This window comes from Colletotrichum orchidophilum (genome assembly GCF_001831195.1).
Source record: "Colletotrichum orchidophilum strain IMI 309357 chromosome Unknown Scaffold_25.1, whole genome shotgun sequence".
Lineage (NCBI taxonomy): Eukaryota > Fungi > Ascomycota > Sordariomycetes > Glomerellales > Glomerellaceae > Colletotrichum > Colletotrichum orchidophilum.
This window is the reverse complement of record NW_019172981.1, coordinates 304,670-325,911: the sequence shown is the minus strand read 5'-3', so window position 1 is coordinate 325,911 and position 21,242 is coordinate 304,670. Positions and strand designations below refer to the sequence as shown.

Here is a 21,242-nt window from a genome sequence, read left to right as displayed (position 1 = left end):
TCAGCACACTCTTCAACTAAGTTACCTGCTATTAGTCTTAGACTTCTAGTTGCCAGTAATCATCTTATCCCTGCAATCCCCATCATTCACTGACACGCTTCCCAGTACCTGGATTTGAGAAAGTCGCGGCAAGTTTAACTGGGCATTTGAAGTCTCGAAGACCTATTCTCAACCCTACTCATCTTCCCTCTCGTAGACAACTCATGTAACATGCCCAGGGCGAGATAATTTTAGTGTTGTACTTGTGTTCATATATCTGCTGAGCTGCTTATATCTTTATTTGTAACTGACTTGTTCGACAAAGTAGATTGAAGACAATTTTACTAGCTCTCTATAATTCTCTTCTATGCCTCTTTTCTAATTCGTTTAAATTTTTCGGGTGCTCTTATTTCTTAGCTTCTGACGGATCTGGCCCAATAGCTGAATATATATGTTAGGCATGCACTTAAGTTGCCGCTGCCGGAGCCTTTGACACGGCTCGAGTTGGGCGGATTGTGTCACAAACCTCGGATTCGGACTCGGAACAACAGACCAGCAACTTAAAAAAACCACTGAAGCTTTTATCCACAGCGCAAGCAGCCGGGAAAATGCATCATTGCATGCTGATACGCTGCTCAAGTCAGGCGCTACTCCAGCATTATGCCTTGTCTATTGTCAAGCTGAGCTGGACTTTGGAACATACCGTCGGCGAGCACGTGGTGCAATTTACTTGGATTCGTGCGGATTTGAGTTACGAAACCACGTGAATCACCCCCAACGGACCGAGGCAGTGAGGACGTGGTTACAGAGAGAAACGCCCCGGCCCCACTGCAGCCAAGGAAGCTTGCTACTAACAATTCATGCCAAGAACAACAAGGCTGTACGACCTAGTGTGATTTGACCAATTGTCGGCGCCGGGATAACAGTGGGGTAGGATTGGGTATGTTTTCTCATAATAGTTGGCAAAGACTATTGCTGCGATCGCCGGCCGTGTGTGCGATGCATGTCGACCGCCGGCCGAATAATCGACGAATCCTTGCCTAGTGTCTTCCCTGCACCTGCTACACATTACACTTCCCTATGCATAATCGTTTTCGGGAGAGGGACATGAGTTTCTTGCTCGAACCTGTTTTTCGGGACGCCTCGTCAGAAAGGAACCCATCAAAAAGGCTTCCCTGGGTTCTGTCGGGGGGCTCATTAGAGGCGGAGGATCGCTGGGCGGCCTCCGCATCGTTTCATGTTTCGAGGCCAGAACATGGGCCACAGCTCCCAAATCGCCGGGCGCTTGAAGCTGAGGTTCTCTAGACACGTCATAGCTCAGGGCTCCCCCAGATGTGTTTGGTTCATGCTCTAGGGGTCAGCTACTTTTTGGACGGACAGAGGTGTATGTGGTCCGAGGTAAACAACGGCATGTGAATCACGATGATTTGATTCTACGGATGATAAAAAGGCTTCAGATTCACCTTGAATCATACTGGAGTGCCTTCATCATCATCTCATGATAACAGAAATACATTTCACCAACGTAACTACCATTAGCAATTCCCGACAACAGTCAACGCACAATTAGCACAATGTCTTTCGCCGATCTTACTAAGAGCTTGAGCGACATCGAGCGCAAGGTCAACAAGTCCATCAAGATTCTCGGAAAGGGCAACGACATCAACTACAAGGATGCCATCAAGCTGGGCTCCAAGTCAAATTCAATCGTCAGCACGATCAACAAGGGCATCAAGGACTACTCGGTGAGTTTTCAGTACCCCTGGGGTTCTGTCACGCAACGGTTGGGACTGACACTCGAACCAAAAATAGAACTTTGACCCCTCCGAAGATGAAGCGAAGAAACTTTTGGGACAGATGAGCACCATCGTCGACTTGACCGAGACCCAACTGAGCGCCATGGTGTCGAACCAGGCCCGTTTCGAGAGCTTGAAGGTCGGTGGTCTCGTGAAGAAGAACGTTGCCAAGACCGAGGCAGCAGGCAAGGAGCTCTCGGCGGTCATGATTGCCAAGGCTCCCGCAAGTGTCAAGGGCGATGCTGAGGCACTGGAGAAGAGACGCGAAGCTGCCTTCAGCAAGGCTACTGGAGCATTCGCCGGATCCACTGGTGGCGAGGATGAGCAACTCGGAGACGATTCCGACTAAGTGTAGCGCTATCTCACAGTTCACTATGTACAATGGCTACAAATAAGAGTTTACCTTACGGAGAGTCTGACGGAAGCTTTTGATACCTACTTTTAAGAGTGCGCATAACCCAACCAGTCTGACGGGTGTTCCACGCTATATTGAAGCCCATCGTTAGAAGAGCTGGTTTACGATAGCGTTTATGTCGCCTGGGTGTCAGTGTTGCCAAATACATCTCGATTCGAGATAGCTGGACACAGCAGCGGAAGTTTGTGACAGACGAAGAGCCTGGACCACCATGCGTCACTTCGGTGGGCCTCGGTTGCGGTACGGCCCGCCGCTCTGGGTGGACTTGAGTGTAGACCATGCCGACATACTGACTCGAATTCATATTCCGCATCCATGTCCTCTGAGGGAAATATATCAATCGATGCAGCTGAATATGCGAGACATCCTTCATTAGTCGCCTTCATCATGGAACAGAGGGGGCACATTCAAAATTTTGAAACCTGTGAACGAGACACATTTCCTACCTCAAATTTTACGGCCGGTGAACTGGGGGAAAAGGGTGAAGGGGCCCCTCGCAGTCTCTAATTGAAGAATTACGAGTGAAACTATTATGAAAATTGACAAAATAATTTCTACTCACTCCTTGTATTAGCTTAAGAGCTTCGCAGGTTGATCCCCAAAGCCAGTCAAGCCGGAAAAAAACCCTCATGAGAGTTAGTATCGGAGTAGGCAAGATCTTTGAGCTAACCCAATAGGGACTAGCTCTCGTCTCAACACTGGTCTTCTTTGGGTGGAGCGCGGGTTAAGTTGTTGCTGCCTAGGAAATATCGAATATCGGGTCTTGGCCGCTAGGGAGGGGTTGACTAGGTTTGCATTCCACTAGAGCCATGACAACCTCAAATTGATCTCCCCATCGATGGGTTGATATACTCACCCACGCCAACATGGAGACTCTTCCGCAGGATATAGTTGATGACATCATCTCTTACTTAGTACCACAGCAGCACCCCACACCAATACAACCTTACGACACGCGTGTGCGACCAATTCGGCCACTGGCCCTGATAGCCACAGTCTCGCGTCGGCTACAAGCCGCCGTGGAGAGAGCTACGTTCAGATCTCTCAAAATTACCAGCGACGAATTTCCGAGGTTCACCGAGCTTCTCACTCCGGCGAGGCGGTATCATCTTACCAGCTTGATCGTTACCATCATTCTTCCGGCTTACGACGAAGCTGCAAGTCACAGAGCTGAATCGCCTGAAGAACGACTTGTCAATGATAAGAGCTATAGCAATGGAATCAAATCGCTATTCGAAATCCTTCGTGGGTGGGAAGACCAAGATCCGGAGTCAATAAGCTGTCGCCTTGCATTACTCATAAATCACCCAGAATCACCTTCTGACAGGCCATGGCCGACCAAGTACGTCCCATGGGGTGAAATCTATCCCGAGGAGGAGGGAATTTATGAGGGCCGGTACTTGCATTCTTTCATCGAGCTAAGAGATTGCCAACTTCTCCCAAGCCTCGCCAGAGTCAAACAGCTCGTGATGATGCATCAAGAGGGGAGGTACGGTCGCCGTAACACCTACCCCAAGGTGCCTATTATCCTTGCTTCCAAGATGCCGAATCTCGAACGCTTGAAGCTTTTCATGGACGACGACGAGAAAAGGTTTGGCGACATTCGAATTCGTAACCGGAATGAAGCGGCACAGGCTATTCAAGAGCTGTCATTACCAGCACTGAGGAAAGCCGAGTTCGAATTCTTCCAAAGAAGATACCGGAACGAAAGGGCAAGGCCACCAGCCTTGCATGAGCCTGGCATCCCAGACCCGCTGAGCTCGGCTCTCTGCGTATTTTCAGAAAACCTTGTAGACCTGAGTGTCACCGGGGCCTTTGACCACTCCCTCCTCCGGCCAATGCAGGGTTTGAACAAGACAACATGGCCAAACCTCAGATTTCTCGACATCAACATGCACGCTACTAGCCCTTCAGGAACTTGGTACTTCATAAAGTCAGACGGTAGCCCTGACCACCGACCTTACAACCACCGGTCCAGCACAAACAACGCCCACTCGGATCTGCACAACGAGGAGTTTAGCTTCGTAGAGGAGGCGGCGTACGCTCGTATGACCCCGGCCGAGGTCTTCCGATGCAAGCCCGACGACGGCCAGATGGCACCCTTTATCGACGCCTACGCCGACGCGCTGAGCGTGATGCCCAAGCTCACCTCGGCGGCGTTGAACTTCCAGCTCGAGTACGAGGCCGAAGACGACGAGCCCATCTGGATGTGCGTCGCGTACTTTGCGCCCTGCCGCACGGCGCCAAAGCACCCGCCGAGGATGCTGTGTCCGCACTGCAACCGAGGCGTCACGCGCCAGCTAGTCAAGTTGTACCTGGACTGGGAGCCGAGCGAGGCGCTGGCGGCCAAGCTGCGTGCGATTGGGGACGAGTTCTACGAGGCGCCGATGGTAGAAAAGAACATGGCTGAGTTTATGGATCAGCATGAGTTGGATGATATTACCGACGCCTGAGGGCGGAGAGAAGGTTTTCTCTGGAAGTCGAAAGCGGAGCAATATTGCATCCTGAATAGGTACATGTATATAATTTGGAAAGTAGCCCTTGATTAACGAAAGGAGACGAGCCTTTGTATCAAATGCCCAGCACGAGGTATATCACAACTATCGTGGCGTTTGGCATAACCGGGGTGGCTATCGGGTAGTTGAGACTGGATCAGGCGGGTAGGTACTCACCTTGAGCCACGACTTGAACGGCGCTCGGAACGCTATATACCCTACTATCAGTTTTCTTTCAAAGTAGCTGGAGCCATTGATTACCATGTCAGGGGCAGGTCATCTTTATGAAATCCAAGATAATAGAGTAAATCTAGTACATAATCAGACCCTTTTTCTTTTTTTTTTTTTTGGCACGTACTCAGGCTTTTCAAAGAGAATAGAAGACTAAAGAATTGATGTACACATGGCGCCTATTTTGTATCTAGTTATGATACAGTATTTAGACAGACTTATTCTTTATGACAAATAGAGGGGAAGTATAGTCTAGTCAGAATCATTCATCACACAGCTAGTTGATGAGTATGAAATCTTTATTGTAGCAGGTGTGATAAAATCTGGGACAGATCGGAAGCCACTCGTTTAACAAGCAATGCAGGTTCGAATCCTATTGCTCTAGATCACAACCCCAAGTCGCTTATGTCAAGAACTTGGAGGCTTACGCCTGGGGTAGTTAAAACGCCCAATTCATATCATTGACACATACGTCGTCTCCGTACTGGTACGGCTTCCCACGATAGTCATGAGGAGAGATAGACCGTCGACTCCTCTAACCTTGTCAAGATTACACCTCGACTAGGTAGTCATTCCATGCAAATAGAAAGTGTTCCGGGTGATCAAACACGGCATGTTTCTGGAGCCGGTCACAAAAGTCAAAACCAAGGCAAAGTCAACATAAGGTAAGCATAGGTACTAAGCATATCACTGCGGTGCTGTCCGCCATTTCTTTCTCCCTTAGACCATCTTGGGGCAACAATGCCAGGTTTTGTTTCGGTGCATGTGCTTTTGCAATCGAGACGAAGATTATATGGTCACCAAGCTGGAGATTATGACCCTCTTTGGACTTTGTGTTTATATTAGTGCTTGCTGAAAAGGTGCATCACTTTGGTAGCTCGCCTCATTCAGCTTTGCACCCAAGGGCTGCCACCAAATCACACTCACATTCGGCTTCAAGAAGAGCGGTTTCACCTGATACATGTAGCGGTCTAATTGCGGAATGCCTCTCGGCGCCCTTACCGGCATGATACCTAGTTTGAAAAATTAGATTCGCAAACACAAGGCCTTTACCGTCAGGGAGTGCGGCAGAGGGCTCCTGTCTTCACAGGAGAGTTGGCTCTGACGATTGATTCACTCCAGACAATTGTCAGCCGTAGAATTCCCCGATCTCTCATCATATTTCTTATGCGAAAAGCCCGGTAGGCGCAGTCGCTCGCCTCATGATGCTCCAATCTTCATGCTTCCTGAAGTCTTCCAAATGCCAGTTTCATCACGATGGATACGTGGAAAATGGGAGTGAGTTCCGAAATTCACAGAGACACCACTTTTGTAAAAGACAAATCAGGTCGACCGACCTCTGCTTGGCTAAATATGCAAGAGTCATCTGGGTGTGGCTTAGGGGTTTAAAATTTGTAAGACGTGTTCCCTGGCGTAAATCGGATTCGGGTCCCGTCTCGTGGGTGCCCACCAAAACGGGCTCTACACTAGTTCGTCTGTTCATTTTTCGCAAATCATCCCAGTTTGCTGAGTGGCAGTGCCATGCGTCGGAACAATTGCGCCCTTGCTGGAACTTCTAGAAGGAATGGCATTTTGTCATTGGCCTTCATTTGCAACAATCAAATTCTAAAAGCATATATCTCTCACAAGCACAAACAGGGAGATCCGCAGTCACAGCTCTGTGTCTTCAACTAATATTGAAAGCAAGCATCACCTCGTTAAAGAAAATCACAGCAAGCAAACCGGGAACCTCAACATCCAGCGCGCTAAATAGAAAGCTTGTGTTGGGCTCTATCCCACCCGTCCCCGGGACTGACTCGAGAATCAGCGATTCTTGTGGTCATCTCTGAAGACGTCTGTAGCATAGAGTTCGACAACATGCGAGAAACCGTCTGAGAACGGGTGCTAACGCCGTCTCAAGTTGCTGGGTCCGTCTGTCCCATCCTCGGCAGCTCTTCCCTGTCAAACTCTGAAGCACGGCAGAACCAGTGCTTTGCGTGATTTGAAGTCTTGGACTGAGCTAGAACCTGACACACTCGAGCAGCCCCCGCGCTGGGCTGGGCTCCCGTTTCAGCGTGTCTCCTTCTCGCTATTACGACGCGCATCTTTCCAGACTCCCCCCCCCCCCCATATTTTAAGCTTTTTGGCTACTTGCTGTCTGCGGCGTTCACGGGCGACCTTTGTTTAGCATCCCCTTCCCCTCCTCCGCAACAACATCGAAGCCAACGCTCCCACGCTACCACCCTCGCAACCCACATTCTGCCCGCTGGCTTTCGCTTATACCGGCTCCATCTAAGACTCTTAGGGCGGGCGACAGGGCTTAGTGTCTGTTAAGCATGTTACATTGAGGTGGATCTGGCAGCATGCCGGAGTGGGCAGCTCAACCTCGAACTCTCATGTCTGGCCAATCGCACTGGGTCTTGCCAACTGGCGGACTTGACCCCAGGCCGTCCGGTGACTTTTGGGAAAAGGGCATACAGGAGCGGTATCATCTTTGATATAAAGTTGACTTGACAGACGAGGGGAGGGGGCCGTCTCACTTCTTCTACGGGCCAAGCCATTCTTTTTCTGTCCACAGTCTCCCTGTTCCCAAACCAGACGCTCTTTCAGTCACATATATCCCCCCGACATCCCACACCTAGTAGGCGTAGGTTTTTGTGCACGTTGTCGATTCTGCCACTCGTTCGGTCGACGAACAGTCTGTCACAGCTCTTTCATTCTCTTTCTCTTTCTCTACACATATCGACACAAGTCAGCAGCCAGCATCCATCGTCACCATGCGCTCCTCAACCCTCTACCTCGCCCTAGCCGGCCTAGCCAGCATCGTCCAAGCCAACCCGATATCTCAACCAGACGCCCAAACAGACCCCCGAGGCATCATCACCCGCGGCCTCTCCCACCTCCTCTCCTCCCGCTCTGAACCAACACGCTCCGGGCCGCCCCCGACAAGACGACAAGCAACGACGCCACCGCCCCCTGTACCAAGCAATCCCGGCTGCAGCATTCCCCCAGGCGGCGCCGGCATACCCAACGCAAGCCGCAACATCACCCTGACCGTAATTGGTGGTGACACCCTAGGCCAGATCGCCCGCCTCCTCAACTCGGGAATCTGCAACATCGCCAAGCTCAACAACATCGCCAACCCGGACTTCATCTTGATTAGCCAGGTCTTGCAGGTGCCCATCAACATCGCGAACCCGGACAACGAATCGTGTCTCAACCGCGGCGGAGCGAACCCGCCACCCGCGAACCCGCCCGCCAACCCGCCGCCCGCCATGCAGAACTCCACCGCTCCCGGCAAGGCTACGAAGGTCAGGCGGAGCGGGGACCATGTTTTCTGAGCTTGGTCACGGGCCGCCGTTAGGCTGATTGGGGAATCATTCAGCGAGCTCACCACAACGAGCTTGATGGTTTGTTCGTGGGAGCGAGATTGGGAAATGCGCACCGTGACGGTGTGAATAACACGACACTTGGCAGCTGGCAGCAGGTCTAAGCTGGGAATTTTCTCCTCAACATTTGACATGGTTGGAGGTGTGAAGGATTAGGCGGTTTTATGTTATTGTGGTTTTCATTTCGTCCTTATAATTACCCTGGCTGGAACAGTCTGTTTGAATGTTGAAATCACAATCACCAAAAGTTTTCGTTGCATTCATGTGCTTGACGGACGACTTGCTATCATTCAAACACATTGCCCAATGTGCCTTCTTCGGAAAGCATGACGTCAATGCGCCAAGGGTTGTCACTGAGTCAGCAAATGTGTAGGGGATGGGAGAGTTTGAGAATCATCGCCAAGAACTGCGTCAATTTTTTGACTGCAACTATCAATCGTGACGATAATCACGCACGGGATATATGCAGTAGGGTCTCAAACCGGAGGGTAAAACCAGCTGCCATTCTTGATATGGACGTTCTTCAAGCCTTGAAGATTGTCGTCCCATCCAAAACCACGCCTGATCTCTGATCATCACCGCAACCATGGCTGCAACAGAATCATCGCTGGCCTATCACGAGCCATCCATCACGACAATCGCCATCCTCTCCGTTTTCCTTCTACTACTCAATACCATAAACTACACTCTCGACAAGATAGTGTACTGCGGCTTGATCGGCCAAGTATTCCTCGGCATCGCCTGGGGAACCCCCGGGGCAAAATGGCTCTCCAAAGAGATGGAGCACTCGGTAGTGCAGCTAGGATATCTCGGCCTGATCCTGATCGTCTATGAAGGTAAAATTCTTCACACACAATCCTATTTCCAAAGAGAAACTAACTCTCGGTGCCCAGGAGGTCTCTCCACATCTTTCAAATCCCTCAAAGCCAACTTGCTACTCTCAATCGGCGTCGCCGTCACCGGCATCGCTGTCCCAATGGGCCTCTCCTTCACCCTGAGCTCCCTCATCGGCGCCTCACTACTACAGGCCTTCGCCGCCGGAGCAGCGCTCTGCTCGACTAGCCTAGGAACTACATTCACTGTCCTAGGCACGAGCGGTCTCACAACAACCCGCATGGGCGTTGTCTTGACCAGCGCCGCCATGATGGACGACGTCGTAGGCCTCATCATGGTCCAGGTCGTGTCGAACCTCGGGGGTGGCGGCAGCGGCGATACTTTTAATGCCGTGACTGTGGTCCGGCCGATTCTCGTCTCTCTGGGTTTCGCGATCGTCGTACCGGCGGCGTGTAAGCTCGTCGTGGAGCCGATTACGCTACGTCTGAATGCGCGACGGGAGAAGAATCCTGGGTCGAAACTCGATCAGCTTCTTCGCTTACGACAGACGGCTCTCGTCGTTCATACGTGTTGGCTGTTTGGGCTCATCGTAGGAGGGGCCTTTGCCGGGACTTCGACCTTGCTTGCGGCATATATTGCGGGTGCTACCATCAATTGGTGGGACAGCGAAGTGCCTCATCTTCCATCCCGCAACAAGGGCAAGCAGAAGGCGATCAGAGGTGAATGCGCAGCTGCTCCGTCCGACCAGAAAGGTGTCGACGCGGATACTTCAAGACATCCGAATTCCGAAAGCTCAGCTGCGGCCGTTCCGAGCTCTAACAGTGTTGAAACCAATGTCTACAACTCTGGCATTGAGATCTACGAACATCACTACAGCAAGGCTGTTGAGCGCGTCCTGAAACCGTTCTTCTTCGTAAGTCCGCAAGCTAAACCACTATTGTATTAACACCACGCGCTAATCTCAATAGGCCTCCATCGGGTTCTCTGTACCAATAACGAGAATGTTCTCCGGCCCTATTGCTTGGCGTGGACTCGTCTATACCATCTTAATGATGGCTGGCAAGCTGATCTGCGGCGTCTGGCTGTTGTCTTTCGCCAGTCCGCTCCAGGCCGTGCAGCGGATCGCCAAGAAGGTCTCTGGTGCGGGGAGAAAGCAGTCGAAGAAGTTAGCTCCCGGTACGCAATGTGCGGGGACTGAATCAGATGCGGCGGCGAACAAAGAAGAGGATCGGCCGCAACGGCAGCCGCAGCAGGAGCAAGAGCGGCAACACAGTCTGCATGAAGTCCACACGGAAGACATGCGTCTCAATCAGATCGAGCCGCGACAAGCCGGGAATACTCCAAAGAATGCTTCTCCGAAGCCGGAGATGCCCGTATCCGTTTACCCGGCATGCATCCTCGCCTTCGCAATGGTCGCCCGTGGTGAGATTGGCTACTTGATATCTGCATTGGCCGAAAGTACAGGCATCTTCAGCGGCGGATCAGACGCACCCGATCAGCCTTCGGAGATGTTCTTGATCGTGACGTGGGCGATTACTCTCTGCACCATCATAGGACCAATTTGCGTCGGTCTGCTGGTGAACCGGGTAAAGCGGCTTGAGTCACTCAGTGAGAAAGGGCCGACCGGAGGAAGACAGAATGTTCTCGGCGCATGGGGTGTCGAATAGAGGGCAAGAAGGAGGGACGCCCTTCCGGTGAGAAATAGACAGGCAGTTGCAGCGTTCTTCCTGAACCTACTTCATGTTGGCATGGTACCAGCCTCAGGTAGCGGATGCGCCGGGCACAACTCCAGCCTGTAGCCAAGCAAGGTCATACAATGTAGCGTCTGAAACCGATACAAAGACTTTGACGTTCCTGACGTTCATGTACGTGTCATTCGGCATCATCTGTATGGATTGAATGTGTTGTTCCGAGTCATGCGCCGTCGAGTGCCATTCCTTGTAGACCCGACTGCTCCCACCATTGCTTCAGGGCGTCAACGTCGCACCAGTCAAACTGCTGCGGTTCCTCGAACCACCACCGATTGCCGGGATTTGGCTTGTCGCTGACATATTTCTTGAGGCAACCACCATCAAATCGGTGATTCTTGACTCCGACGAGGAGTACAACACTCCCTACCTTGGGGGTGAAGGCCTCGGCATCGAGAAAGACGGTTAAGATGACTTGTTTGCTGGTGCTCGGGTCGACGAGCCGGGCAGTTCTTTGTGTGTGGTGCGGTGGCATATGGGACGGCTCGACTTCGGATAGAGATGCGACGACGGCGAGAACGTTGACAGACCAGTTTTGCTTGTAGGGCAAGTTTGGGATGGACCGCAAAGAAGTAAGCTTCAGCGGCATATTTGGATCTGTCCAGTCGCGTGGCAGGGCCACAAGCCCTCCCTTGTTCTTCGCTTGCACCCTGCGTTGAGTTGCCTTTGTCTCCGACACTTTCATGACCTCGAAGCCCTCTTCGTCTTCATCGTCAATCTCTGCGGTTGCCCCGGTCGAACGGGCGCGTCCCATTCTTGGCCTTTGAGTCGATGTCGGTATCGGAATCGGGCGTGGCTCTCGTGCTTTTGTGGGACTCGCGACGGGTTCCACGTCGCTGTCGGAGACAATATCGTCTTCGGTCTCCTGTTCTGGCGGAGCTTGAGGTATCGCGTCGGGTTCTGTCAGGGCTCTGTGCCATCCAACAGTAACTAGGTCACGGACAATCAGACAAACCATCTGTCGAGTCCCTCCCGAGCGATCGCCGTCACCAACAAGGTCCTGGAGACGAATTGCAAACTCTCCCAAGCGGACGTAGCAGCCGACCCGGATGCCTCCAGTGTCCAGGAAGCGATGCATCTCTCCACGGAGGAGAGCCTGTATACAGAGCTCGCCATCCCCCAGCATCAGCCGCATGGTCCTCCATCGTTTCGACCGTGGCACAGGGAGCGACTCGACATCTTCGACGAGGAAGATGGAACCGGGAATGCAGTAGCGGGTGCGCAGGAGATCGTTGATCAAGGGTTTCGGAACGAATGACTCGGCGTCATTGGCAAATGCTACCTCGGCTGGGGTCGTCGACTTTTCGGGCGCGTTGGGGGACATGTGGACGCGTTCATCGTTTTCGCGACGACGCGACGTGGGAGTCGAGGGCGAGGGCGTCGAGTGGTGATGTTTCTGTCAAATAACCCCGCCAGTGGAGGGATAATTAGCGTGAGGTCACTGACAGGGCCGCGACATGGCGGGCATGCCCACTGAAGATTCGCTAATGCAAGTCATTGCGTAGCTTTACGCAACAGCTAGGGACTAAGGTACCCCGGCCCGGCCTAGCAGCAGGCCCTTCCCTCCCCACTGAAACCGCGTCTCCACCTCATGTGACAGAGCTCAACCTTTACTTTGCAATGGAACTCGACTTATTCGTGGGACTCATTCTCAACTAGCACTTTGCGTTCTGTCTTTTACAGACACTTGGTATCTAATATGCCAACTGCTACATGACTATCTCGCACCAGGCAATCGCGTTACGAGCTTGGCCATCACATAAGATCTTTACCTTCACATTAGCATCATTACTCCTGTCTGTCTCAATGTGTCGCAACTTTGTTTGCCTGATCAAACAGCAGGAAACCTGCCAAGATTTTAAATTTCAACATCATAATTTTGTGTCCAAACATATGAGTACAAATACAGCTCCGAAGACAGGGATAATTATCATATCCTTTAATCCCATGTCATTACCATTTGCCCTGATTCTGATCACGAAGGGGAATATCGTGGGGCATTAACCTTAAGGCCAGCAGAGCTATTTCTCTCTTGTTCAAACTCGTCGCCTCCTATCTTGGCTGTAAAACTCAGCCAGCTCACCAAGACCTCTGTGACAAGTGCCCCTCCCTCTATTAGCGTTTTCAATGAGAGGGTAACTTCGCCCCCCGCCCCTCCAAGGCCCAGCCCAAGTTGAATCTGAAAGTCTTTCCGCAATATTAACCAGATAATAGTGTCAAGCAAGCCAGAAAGTAACCAAAGACAAAAGCCCAACATGAATACCTTCTTTTGCTATGTCATCAATTCTTTTCAATGCTTTCGTTATCACTCCTTATCAGAACCTAAGACTCGAGGAGATTGACTGGCAAATATTCCACGTGAGAAGAAATAGTTCGCCTCAGGCCGGGGGCGACACATTTTGGACTGTGATGAAAGATGAAGAAAAGGCTTTGATGGTATCGCTTAGGAGCTGTTACATATAGTCCTTGATAAAGTGGCACTAGAGTTGCAGCGGGCGGTGTCATGCTCCTTATGACTGGGTCAGCTTTGCGAAAGCGACACTGGCAAATCTACAAAGTTTGCTTGTTTATGTTTGGTACCGAAAGATATACGACCAAGCGAGCATCGACAGTCTCTTTCGACAATCGGATACTAGGGCTCGCCTGAACATTCTCTGGCGCCACTAAGAGAGCCAAACGAAGGATTTCGTCCTTGACTGGGTCTGCACCGAGAGTGACGACCATCCCATTCAACTTCAGCCACATAAACCCCATGCATCGCCGCATCAGCCCCGGAGCCGAAGCATGATAACCACCAGCTCAGACTGCCAGTTTTCTTCGTAGCGAGAGCATGTGAAATGAGGGTCTGTTGCCGACAAACAACCTCACCTTAGCAGAAAGATGAGACTTCGTATAGCTCAAGTCGCGTCAACAACCTTCACAACACAAATAACTTTGAATGGCGCACTCGCTCGACCTGCAGCGTTGCGTTCGACATTTTGATGGGATACTATGGATTTAAGAATGATTTGTAGACGTACTTACTCCAGGTGCGGAGTTGTTAGAGAGCCGCCTTCGGCCTCCCAAATGGAGGGAATCTCCATCCAAGGACGTGGTTCTTATTTCTCCTCGTATTACATCAGCAATCCGCGTATCCAGGTTCAACGCCTGTATCGCCCACTAACCCAGTAAGGTGGCCCTCCTGGGACAAGATCGATGCTTGGCCAAATTGTAACCCCAAGTCCGACAGCTGAGGGCCTTGGCACATGCAATTAAGGTCCCAACACTCCATCCTCGGTCGTTTTTGGTTACCACTGCTGCCTTGAAAGGAACAAAGATTCAGAATGGCGGGCCCTTGCAAGAGCCCGGCGCTGCGGCAAGATCCGCCTCCGCGTCCTAAACAGTTACTCGGTGGTGGGGAAGGGAACGCCAATTTAAAGTCTTGATTCCCCCGCAGGGGACCTGGCCGGCGGGAGTTATGCAAGCTCCGGACTGGCTTATGCAAACCCGGGTCCGAATGACTTGTTCTGCAGAAGTAATAGACAAACAGCATAGACACTTTGCGGTTAGTACGCTTGCTATCTCGAATGCAGTTAAGGCGCTTCCAGTGTGCCGCACCAGACTAAGAAAAAAGCTCGACGCGGTCGTGCGATAGATCTATTCTGAGGTGTCCCGGGCGTTTAAGTATATTTAGCTTGCGCCCATATTTGAGTCGTGATACGCAAGATATGTGACTCTCCTGACCCAATACGAGAAAGTTCACGTTACCGATATTTACCTACCTCTATGTTCCGCACGGATACCGAAATGGGGGGACGCAGACGTTGAGGCTACCATCCTCCCGGACTTAGGGGGTGAAATAAGCACCAGGAGTCTGAAGATTACCCGTCTAATATTTTGATAGAAGCGCTTGGTCTCCCAACAGGCAATCAGATTCAGACTGACATGATGGTGAGCCACGACGGGAACGAAAAAGCGAGGAAAATCCTTCACTAGAGCGAACCATCAACACGCAGTGCCCCGTGTCCTGCCTAGTTCTGCCATGTCAGCGCCGCCTTTTCTGCCTTCTCTCATCAAATGGTTCCAGACCGTCTAATGTTCAAGGAGGGGGGTAAATCCCTGCGCCAATCAGGTGTCGTCCAATCGCTGAGTAGCTCGCGCTCGCTTTGTCAGGGTATCTCGCTTTCGGATTATTAATTAATAGTGTGGGAACCAGTCAATCCCGTCCAACTAGTGCCGCGTATGATCCAGCCATTGCACAATTTTGTGCATTCCGGACCTGGCCCCCTTCTCAAAATCCCGGGGTTCCTATGTGACTCTAGGTCTCATGCGCCGAACATAATGTAACTATCTTCCCGTCGATTTTCGAGCTTTAGTTTTTGAGGTTCAAGCCAAACATTTCTGCTTTTATATACCTACGAATAGCGACTACGCTGGACTTCACTCCCGGATTCTATGTTCAGCAGCTGACTTACACCACCGACTTACACACGATATACGTACACACCAGGCACCTCGGTATCAGCACATTGTTACACACCATGGCGGATACAAAATCCCCGGACTCTACCCCGATAGATGGTGACATTGAGAAAGTAATCAGCCCCAACGCCACAGATCTTGAAGGCGCAGCCATCAGACCCGAATATCGACAGGAGCCAGTGGGAAACACAAAAGATGTCGCCGACAAGGAGGCTAACCAAAATCCCATCCTCGTTGATTGGGACGGACCCGACGATCCTGAAAATCCTCAAAATTGGCCCATAAGGCAAAAGTGGCTCAACATTGCCACCATCTCAATGTTGACCTTTGTCACGTAAGTCTCGACTCCATTCCAAAAGACAAAGTACATCTGCTAACCCTAACCCCGACAGGCCACTTGTAAGCCCTTGTGGCAGGATTTCTCCAATCGACCGAGCACTAAAATTCTTCCCAGGGATCCTCAATGTTCGCACCCGGCATCCCCAAAATCATGGTCGAATTCGGCGAGACCTCGGCCACCATAGCGACGTTTGTCGTCTCGGTTTACATTCTCGGCTTCGCCTTCGGTCCTCTCATCATCGCTCCTATGAGCGAGGTCTTGGGTCGCGCGCGGCTCTACATCTACGGCAACATGCTCTTTACCATCTTCACTGTCGGAACCGCTCTGTCCCAGAACATGGCCACGATGTTGGCATTCCGTTTCCTCATGGGTTTGGCTGGTGCCGTGCCAGTGACCATCGGCAGTGGCAGCATCGCAGATATCATGCCAATCGAGCAGAGAGGCCGTGCCATGTCTGCCTGGGCTTTGGGACCCCTTCTTGGACCTTGTATTGGTCCCGTTGCTGGAGGTTATCTCATCAATGCTGCAGGATGGAGATGGGTGTACTGGCTTGTTGCAATTGTGGTACGTGTCTTCCTAACAAAATAAGACAAGTACGGAATACTGATCAGTTTTCAGGCCGGAATTTTCATTCCCCTCTCCTGGCTCATGATGAAGGAGACCTTTGCTCCTCTCATTCTCGAACGTAAGGCAGCTAGACTGCGCATGGAAACCGGTAACATGGACCTCAAAAGCAAGCTCGACGATGGTTGCACCACGAAATAAAAGTTCCAGCACGCCATTGTGCGACCCTTGAAACTCCTCTTCGTTACGCCAATCGTCACGCTCATGGCTCTCTATGTCGCTATCGCGTACGGAATCCTCTACCTACTCCTCACGACTTTCTCCTTCGTCTACAGAGACCAGTACGGCTTCGACGAGGGAACTATCGGTCTCACTTTCATCCCCGCCGGTATCGGTATGATAATTGGGGTGGTCACCTTTGGCGCGCTCACCGGCTTCATCGTTATTAGAAACAATGCAAAGGGACTCGTCCACATACCTGAGGCCCGTCTTACTCCCATACTCACCATACCTTGTGGTGTGGTTCTCCCTATCGGACTCTTCATCTACGGATGGACCACTGACAAGGGGGTTCATTTCATTGTTCCCATGCTCGGCGTGGTCATCTTTGCCACTGGGCTCATGGGCGTCATGGAAAGCCCTAATACTGCAAACGAATATAAGAGCGTCACTAATTCGCTAAGCAGATGTGCATTCAAAACTACCTTCTCGACACGTACCCCCGATACGCGGCTTCCGTCACCGCCGCGCTAGCTGTTCTTCGATCCTTGGCTGGTGCTCTTCTCCCCCTTGGAGGTTTGGAGATGTACAACACCCTCGGCCTCGGATGGGGCAACAGCTTGCTAGCATTCATCTCGGTCGCGTTGATCCCTATCCCTCTTGTCTTCTACATCTTCGGTGAGCGCATCAGGGGTAGATTCAAGCCTAATCTATAAAATTCTGTGTTTGGGATATCCAATGGTCTATGTTTCAAGAGCAAGGCGCAAGGGGGTAGCATTCTATGGTGTAAGAAGTGCCATCCTGCATGGATGATGAACCACACTGCATTGGACGCATAGTTGAGAGGATAAGGCTTGGCGTCGATGATAGTGGAGGCGGGAATAAGGGGTGGCTTCAAAGCAAAGCGCACCTCTTCCGACAAATTTGAAAAGTTGAGGTTGGAAGTTGAGGTTGTAACATTGTGGCCGTGTTACTGGCGATGATGTCTTCATCACGGCAATTTGCTGACTGGAATGGGCAGGGCTACTGTATCTTTGGCACAGTAAACAATCAATTACTGGGACTTGGTTCTGCACGTTTCCTCCTCAAACCGAATGAAGTCTCAGACAATACGGAGGTGCCGTTCAAAAGTTTCTGCTAGCCTGCCAAGACAAGACAGGGAATATCACCTGGTCAACAGCATCATTATACAAGTCTATTTTATAAATTTAAACACCTCTTATACACGCCTTGAGAATAATCTTTTAGACCGTCTACTTTTTTATAATATCTCATTATAAATAAGATATTGTGAGACGTATTTATCCTCATGTGAGGTCAGATTATCTAAGCAGCCTCAGCAGAAACTTTTGAACGGCATCTCCGTACTAGCCTCGTCAAATATAGGAGGTAAATAATAAGTGCCCGCTCGTGATGGATGGCTCTCAAGGTGATGGTACGTACTTTAGCAAGACATGACGGTCCAGATTAGATCCAAGATGCGGGACAATGAATCGACGCATGCTAGCTCATTGCCTGTTGCCTATGAGAGGGAAGAAAGAGAACTAGATGTAAAAAGTTCAAATAGCTGCGGGTGTTCCCTACGAATGAGAGTCTTTGGATGACGCCACGCAAGCCGGGTGCGGTGTAGGAATGCATTTGCGCGGCAGTTCGCGGCGGTCGCATCATTCCAAGACAAATCCGTCCTCAGATACGGCCAGCCCGATAGATAGCGGCAACTCAATCTATGCCCTGTGGCCACCCACCTGGAGGGACCGTTTGGAGGGTTTTGTCCTGGTTTGCCCCCTCTGATTCTCCTTCATCTTCAAATCCCGACACCCCGGGACCCTTGTTTCGACGACACCAACTGGGCATCACATCTTCAAAACAACCGGCGCGAGCATGGATTCTTTCTCATGATCAAGTCATCATTTTGAAATGTGGTCGGATCCATGAGAGAAACATCAGCCCGCGACTCGATTACCACAAACGCAAGAACCTTGCCTGTAACCCTCATAATCCCGGGTCTTTGCCACCTAGTCGACTGCTTCATTGTTTGCCGTTTCGGCCGTAATCTCAGGATATCCAATATGAGCCACACGACAGGACCACCTGGAGGGCTTGCTCCAGACGCATCCCTACCAACCGACACCAGAGCGCCCTTGGTCATCGGCATTATGTCAATGTTCATTGCCATAGTGGCTGTCTTTATGGTCATCCGGATCTACATCAGGGGGTACCTTTTGCGAGGATGGGGGTTAGATGACTCCATGTTCATTTGGTCTTCGGTAAGTTTAGGTTTTCAAACCGCTGAGAGCCACCAATAACCACATTACTGATGCTTCATCGAAGATTCTCGTGATTGTCCAAGGTGCAACAGTACTATGTAGTAAGTAAATACAGCCGTGAATCTTTTCAACTAGGCTCCTTAACTGACTGTGTTCATTATCAATCAGACGTGATCTACGGAAGTCTTGGATCGCATATCTGGGAATCGTCAGCTGAAGAATTACAGCAGGATCCCCGCGTAAGTGTCAAGACCACGAGGACACAAAGTGGCATCCAGACTTACTGTAGGATATTTGCTGACGTCCATTAAAGTACTTGGTAACGGCAGTTATCATGTATCAATTGGCTTTCGCTTGTATCAAAGCAACCTTCCTCCTCCAGTACCGTCGAGCCTTTGCACTGCCTCACATAACTTTATTCTGCGACATATTCTTGGGAATCATGTTCCTGGCACTGTCGGGGCTGCTGATTTCTGCCATACTTGTCACAAAGAATTTTCTGAAACCCGCGACTATCCCAGACCTGGGGGATGGACCGTTCCTTAGATTCAGCTATGTCAATGCCGCCGTGCATCTCTCAACAGACGTCGTCATCTTCATACTGCCACTGGCACTTGTAGGAAAGCTGCGCCTTGCGACGATGCAGAAAGCTGGCCTGATTTCCAGCTTCGGGGTCGGAATCTTGTAAGTAGGCCTGCGTCTTCATCGCCCAACCTCTTTTCTGAACCACGCACAGCACCAGCGCAATCTCGGTATTGAGGATCGTCAGCCTGCCTTCTGCCACCAGCGGCGACGATGCGGTCTATCAAGCCGTTCCGCTGGTTCTCCTGAGCATGGCCGAGCCCACGTCTGCAGTCGTCTGTGCGTGCGTTCCGATCATGCGGCCGCTTCTGGCGTGTTCTGGTACTTCGAGATATAGCAGTCAAGGCTCGCGAAGACCTCTGCCAGGGGCGACTGACGATTCGGCGGGACAAAGACGACAAACACCCAGTGTGCCTCCACAATCACCCACAAGCACGATAAGTCCATTGGTGGCACAAATGACACACATATCGACTGTTGCGGGGAGCACAGGTGGGGATTTGGAAGGAAATATCTCGAGCCAGCGGGCCATAGGGAGCATCAACGCAAGGAACCCTCTGACCATGCACCTATCTTCACCCACCAGACCGGAGCAGGGCTCATGATAGCTTGGCGTTATTCTTTTCTATTTACAAAGCAGCTGCAAATTTTGGATCTGGCGTGGCGTTGAAAAATACATAGGCATTGGCCTATGAGCGAAAATACTACTGAGTCCCGTCACGGATGAGAGACACGACGCAGGTTCCACCGAAGCACCTCCCTATATCAAACTACGCAAATGGGCAGACTCCTATTCTCCAAGATGAGAGACATTCGAATCATCGAACCTTTAAGGATTAGCTGCCGGAACTCTGGGAGATCTTTCACACGAGAGCGCCTTGCAACGAAAGTTTTGGGCGGAAATGTTGTTAATCATAGTCAAGATTGCCAACATTGAAGTCAAGGATATCATCAGCCAATATTTTCGGGTCTGTCTCATGAAGCAGGATCAATATCCTGAAGCGAGTTCAGAAAGCAAACACAGACCCTAGCAGCGGCGCAGATATATCACTGGGGGTAGGGGGGACAGGTATCAATCAAGTGGAAAACTGCAAGGCCCGCCGACGGCACTGTGCTGGGATTCACTGTCCTCGAACATTGAGGCAATGCCAGGTCGAACTTCCCAGGTTACTCGTCGACTCTCAAGGCTGGTGCTGGCTCGGACTGTTGGCTGTGGACACGAAGTCATCTCCCAAATCACATTCTGGTTTGATTAGCAACAGCCAAGCCGGGAGTCGAATATGTTGTTTGGGAAATTTCTACTGATTTTCAACGGCGAGAGAATATCAGCAGACTTGCTCGAATAATTTAGCTACAGATTTATGACTTAGGCAAAGCTGTCAATACCCGGATCTTATCACCCGACACGAGCATCTCAGTATCTTCTAAAGTTTGAATCATATACATACATGTAGCCTCAAATGATAGGATACAGCACGATGATGCCTCACAGGCGAAAGTATCAAGTTGAGACGTCCGGTTAATTCTTTCTTGGCCCATCTCAGAATGGGTTTTCTGCTCTGGGCATGCCAGCCGATAACTCGTACGGGGGCTGCAGAAGTGGGTTGCAAAGCCTAGAGCCCCATATATACCAGCGCGAATCATTGGTAGAGATATTTGAATGCTGAGTGTTGTTTCTTTTTCGAATGCCAGCGCGAGAACCCCACCCTAGCTTGTCTTGCCTCTCTGTTGGTTGTGCGGCGTGCCTCCGAAGATGAGGACGGTGGGGTTTCGACAAGGGAGACTAGCTCGATGCAGTAAGGGGGAGAATGGCTGCCCACGGACAATGCTAGGGCTGTAAGGGGGTATAGGGGAGGCGACTCGGCCAGAGAAGCCCCAGATTTCGCAAAGTCGGCTGCGGATCTCTCATGGAAGTCAGGTCGAAATGTGCTTGCTTGCTTTCG

At 51.0% G+C, this 21,242-nt stretch overlaps 7 protein-coding genes across 7 annotated transcripts; 6 read left to right on the top strand and 1 right to left on the bottom strand.

The window, feature by feature from the left end:
* Nucleotides 1–1,553: 1,553 nt before the first annotated feature.
* On the top strand, nucleotides 1,554–2,124 carry CORC01_04053 (uncharacterized protein; the record flags this gene model as incomplete). Its single annotated transcript, XM_022615701.1, has 2 exons — nucleotides 1,554–1,724; nucleotides 1,792–2,124. 2 exons carry the CDS (start codon nucleotides 1,554–1,556, stop codon nucleotides 2,122–2,124), a joined length of 504 nt encoding a protein of 167 aa, XP_022477878.1.
* A 932-nt stretch (nucleotides 2,125–3,056) lies between these two features.
* Nucleotides 3,057–4,643, top strand: CORC01_04052 (uncharacterized protein; the record flags this gene model as incomplete). The annotated part of the gene is made up of 1 exon (XM_022615700.1): nucleotides 3,057–4,643. One exon carries the CDS (start codon nucleotides 3,057–3,059, stop codon nucleotides 4,641–4,643), a length of 1,587 nt encoding a protein of 528 aa, XP_022477877.1.
* A 3,029-nt stretch (nucleotides 4,644–7,672) lies between these two features.
* CORC01_04051 (intracellular hyphae protein 1) lies at nucleotides 7,673–8,236 on the top strand (the record flags this gene model as incomplete). The annotated part of the gene is made up of 1 exon (XM_022615699.1): nucleotides 7,673–8,236. One exon carries the CDS (start codon nucleotides 7,673–7,675, stop codon nucleotides 8,234–8,236), a length of 564 nt encoding a protein of 187 aa, XP_022477876.1.
* A 634-nt stretch (nucleotides 8,237–8,870) lies between these two features.
* CORC01_04050 (sodium/hydrogen exchanger family protein) lies at nucleotides 8,871–10,785 on the top strand (the record flags this gene model as incomplete). Its single annotated transcript, XM_022615698.1, has 3 exons — nucleotides 8,871–9,120; nucleotides 9,178–10,031; nucleotides 10,087–10,785. The coding sequence occupies 3 exons, from the start codon at nucleotides 8,871–8,873 to the stop codon at nucleotides 10,783–10,785; spliced, it is 1,803 nt and encodes a 600-aa protein (XP_022477875.1).
* Nucleotides 10,786–11,032: 247 nt separating this feature from the next.
* CORC01_04049 (uncharacterized protein) lies at nucleotides 11,033–12,190 on the bottom strand (the record flags this gene model as incomplete). Its single annotated transcript, XM_022615697.1, has 1 exon — nucleotides 11,033–12,190. One exon carries the CDS (start codon nucleotides 12,188–12,190, stop codon nucleotides 11,033–11,035), a length of 1,158 nt encoding a protein of 385 aa, XP_022477874.1.
* A 3,196-nt stretch (nucleotides 12,191–15,386) lies between these two features.
* On the top strand, nucleotides 15,387–17,166 carry CORC01_04048 (major facilitator superfamily transporter; the record flags this gene model as incomplete). The annotated part of the gene is made up of 5 exons (XM_022615696.1): nucleotides 15,387–15,661; nucleotides 15,720–15,726; nucleotides 15,782–16,231; nucleotides 16,436–16,858; nucleotides 16,918–17,166. 5 exons carry the CDS (start codon nucleotides 15,387–15,389, stop codon nucleotides 17,164–17,166), a joined length of 1,404 nt encoding a protein of 467 aa, XP_022477873.1.
* A 1,215-nt stretch (nucleotides 17,167–18,381) lies between these two features.
* CORC01_04047 (uncharacterized protein) lies at nucleotides 18,382–19,904 on the top strand (the record flags this gene model as incomplete). Its single annotated transcript, XM_022615695.1, has 5 exons — nucleotides 18,382–18,717; nucleotides 18,782–18,818; nucleotides 18,886–18,956; nucleotides 19,031–19,401; nucleotides 19,454–19,904. 5 exons carry the CDS (start codon nucleotides 18,382–18,384, stop codon nucleotides 19,902–19,904), a joined length of 1,266 nt encoding a protein of 421 aa, XP_022477872.1.
* Nucleotides 19,905–21,242: the final 1,338 nt, after the last annotated feature.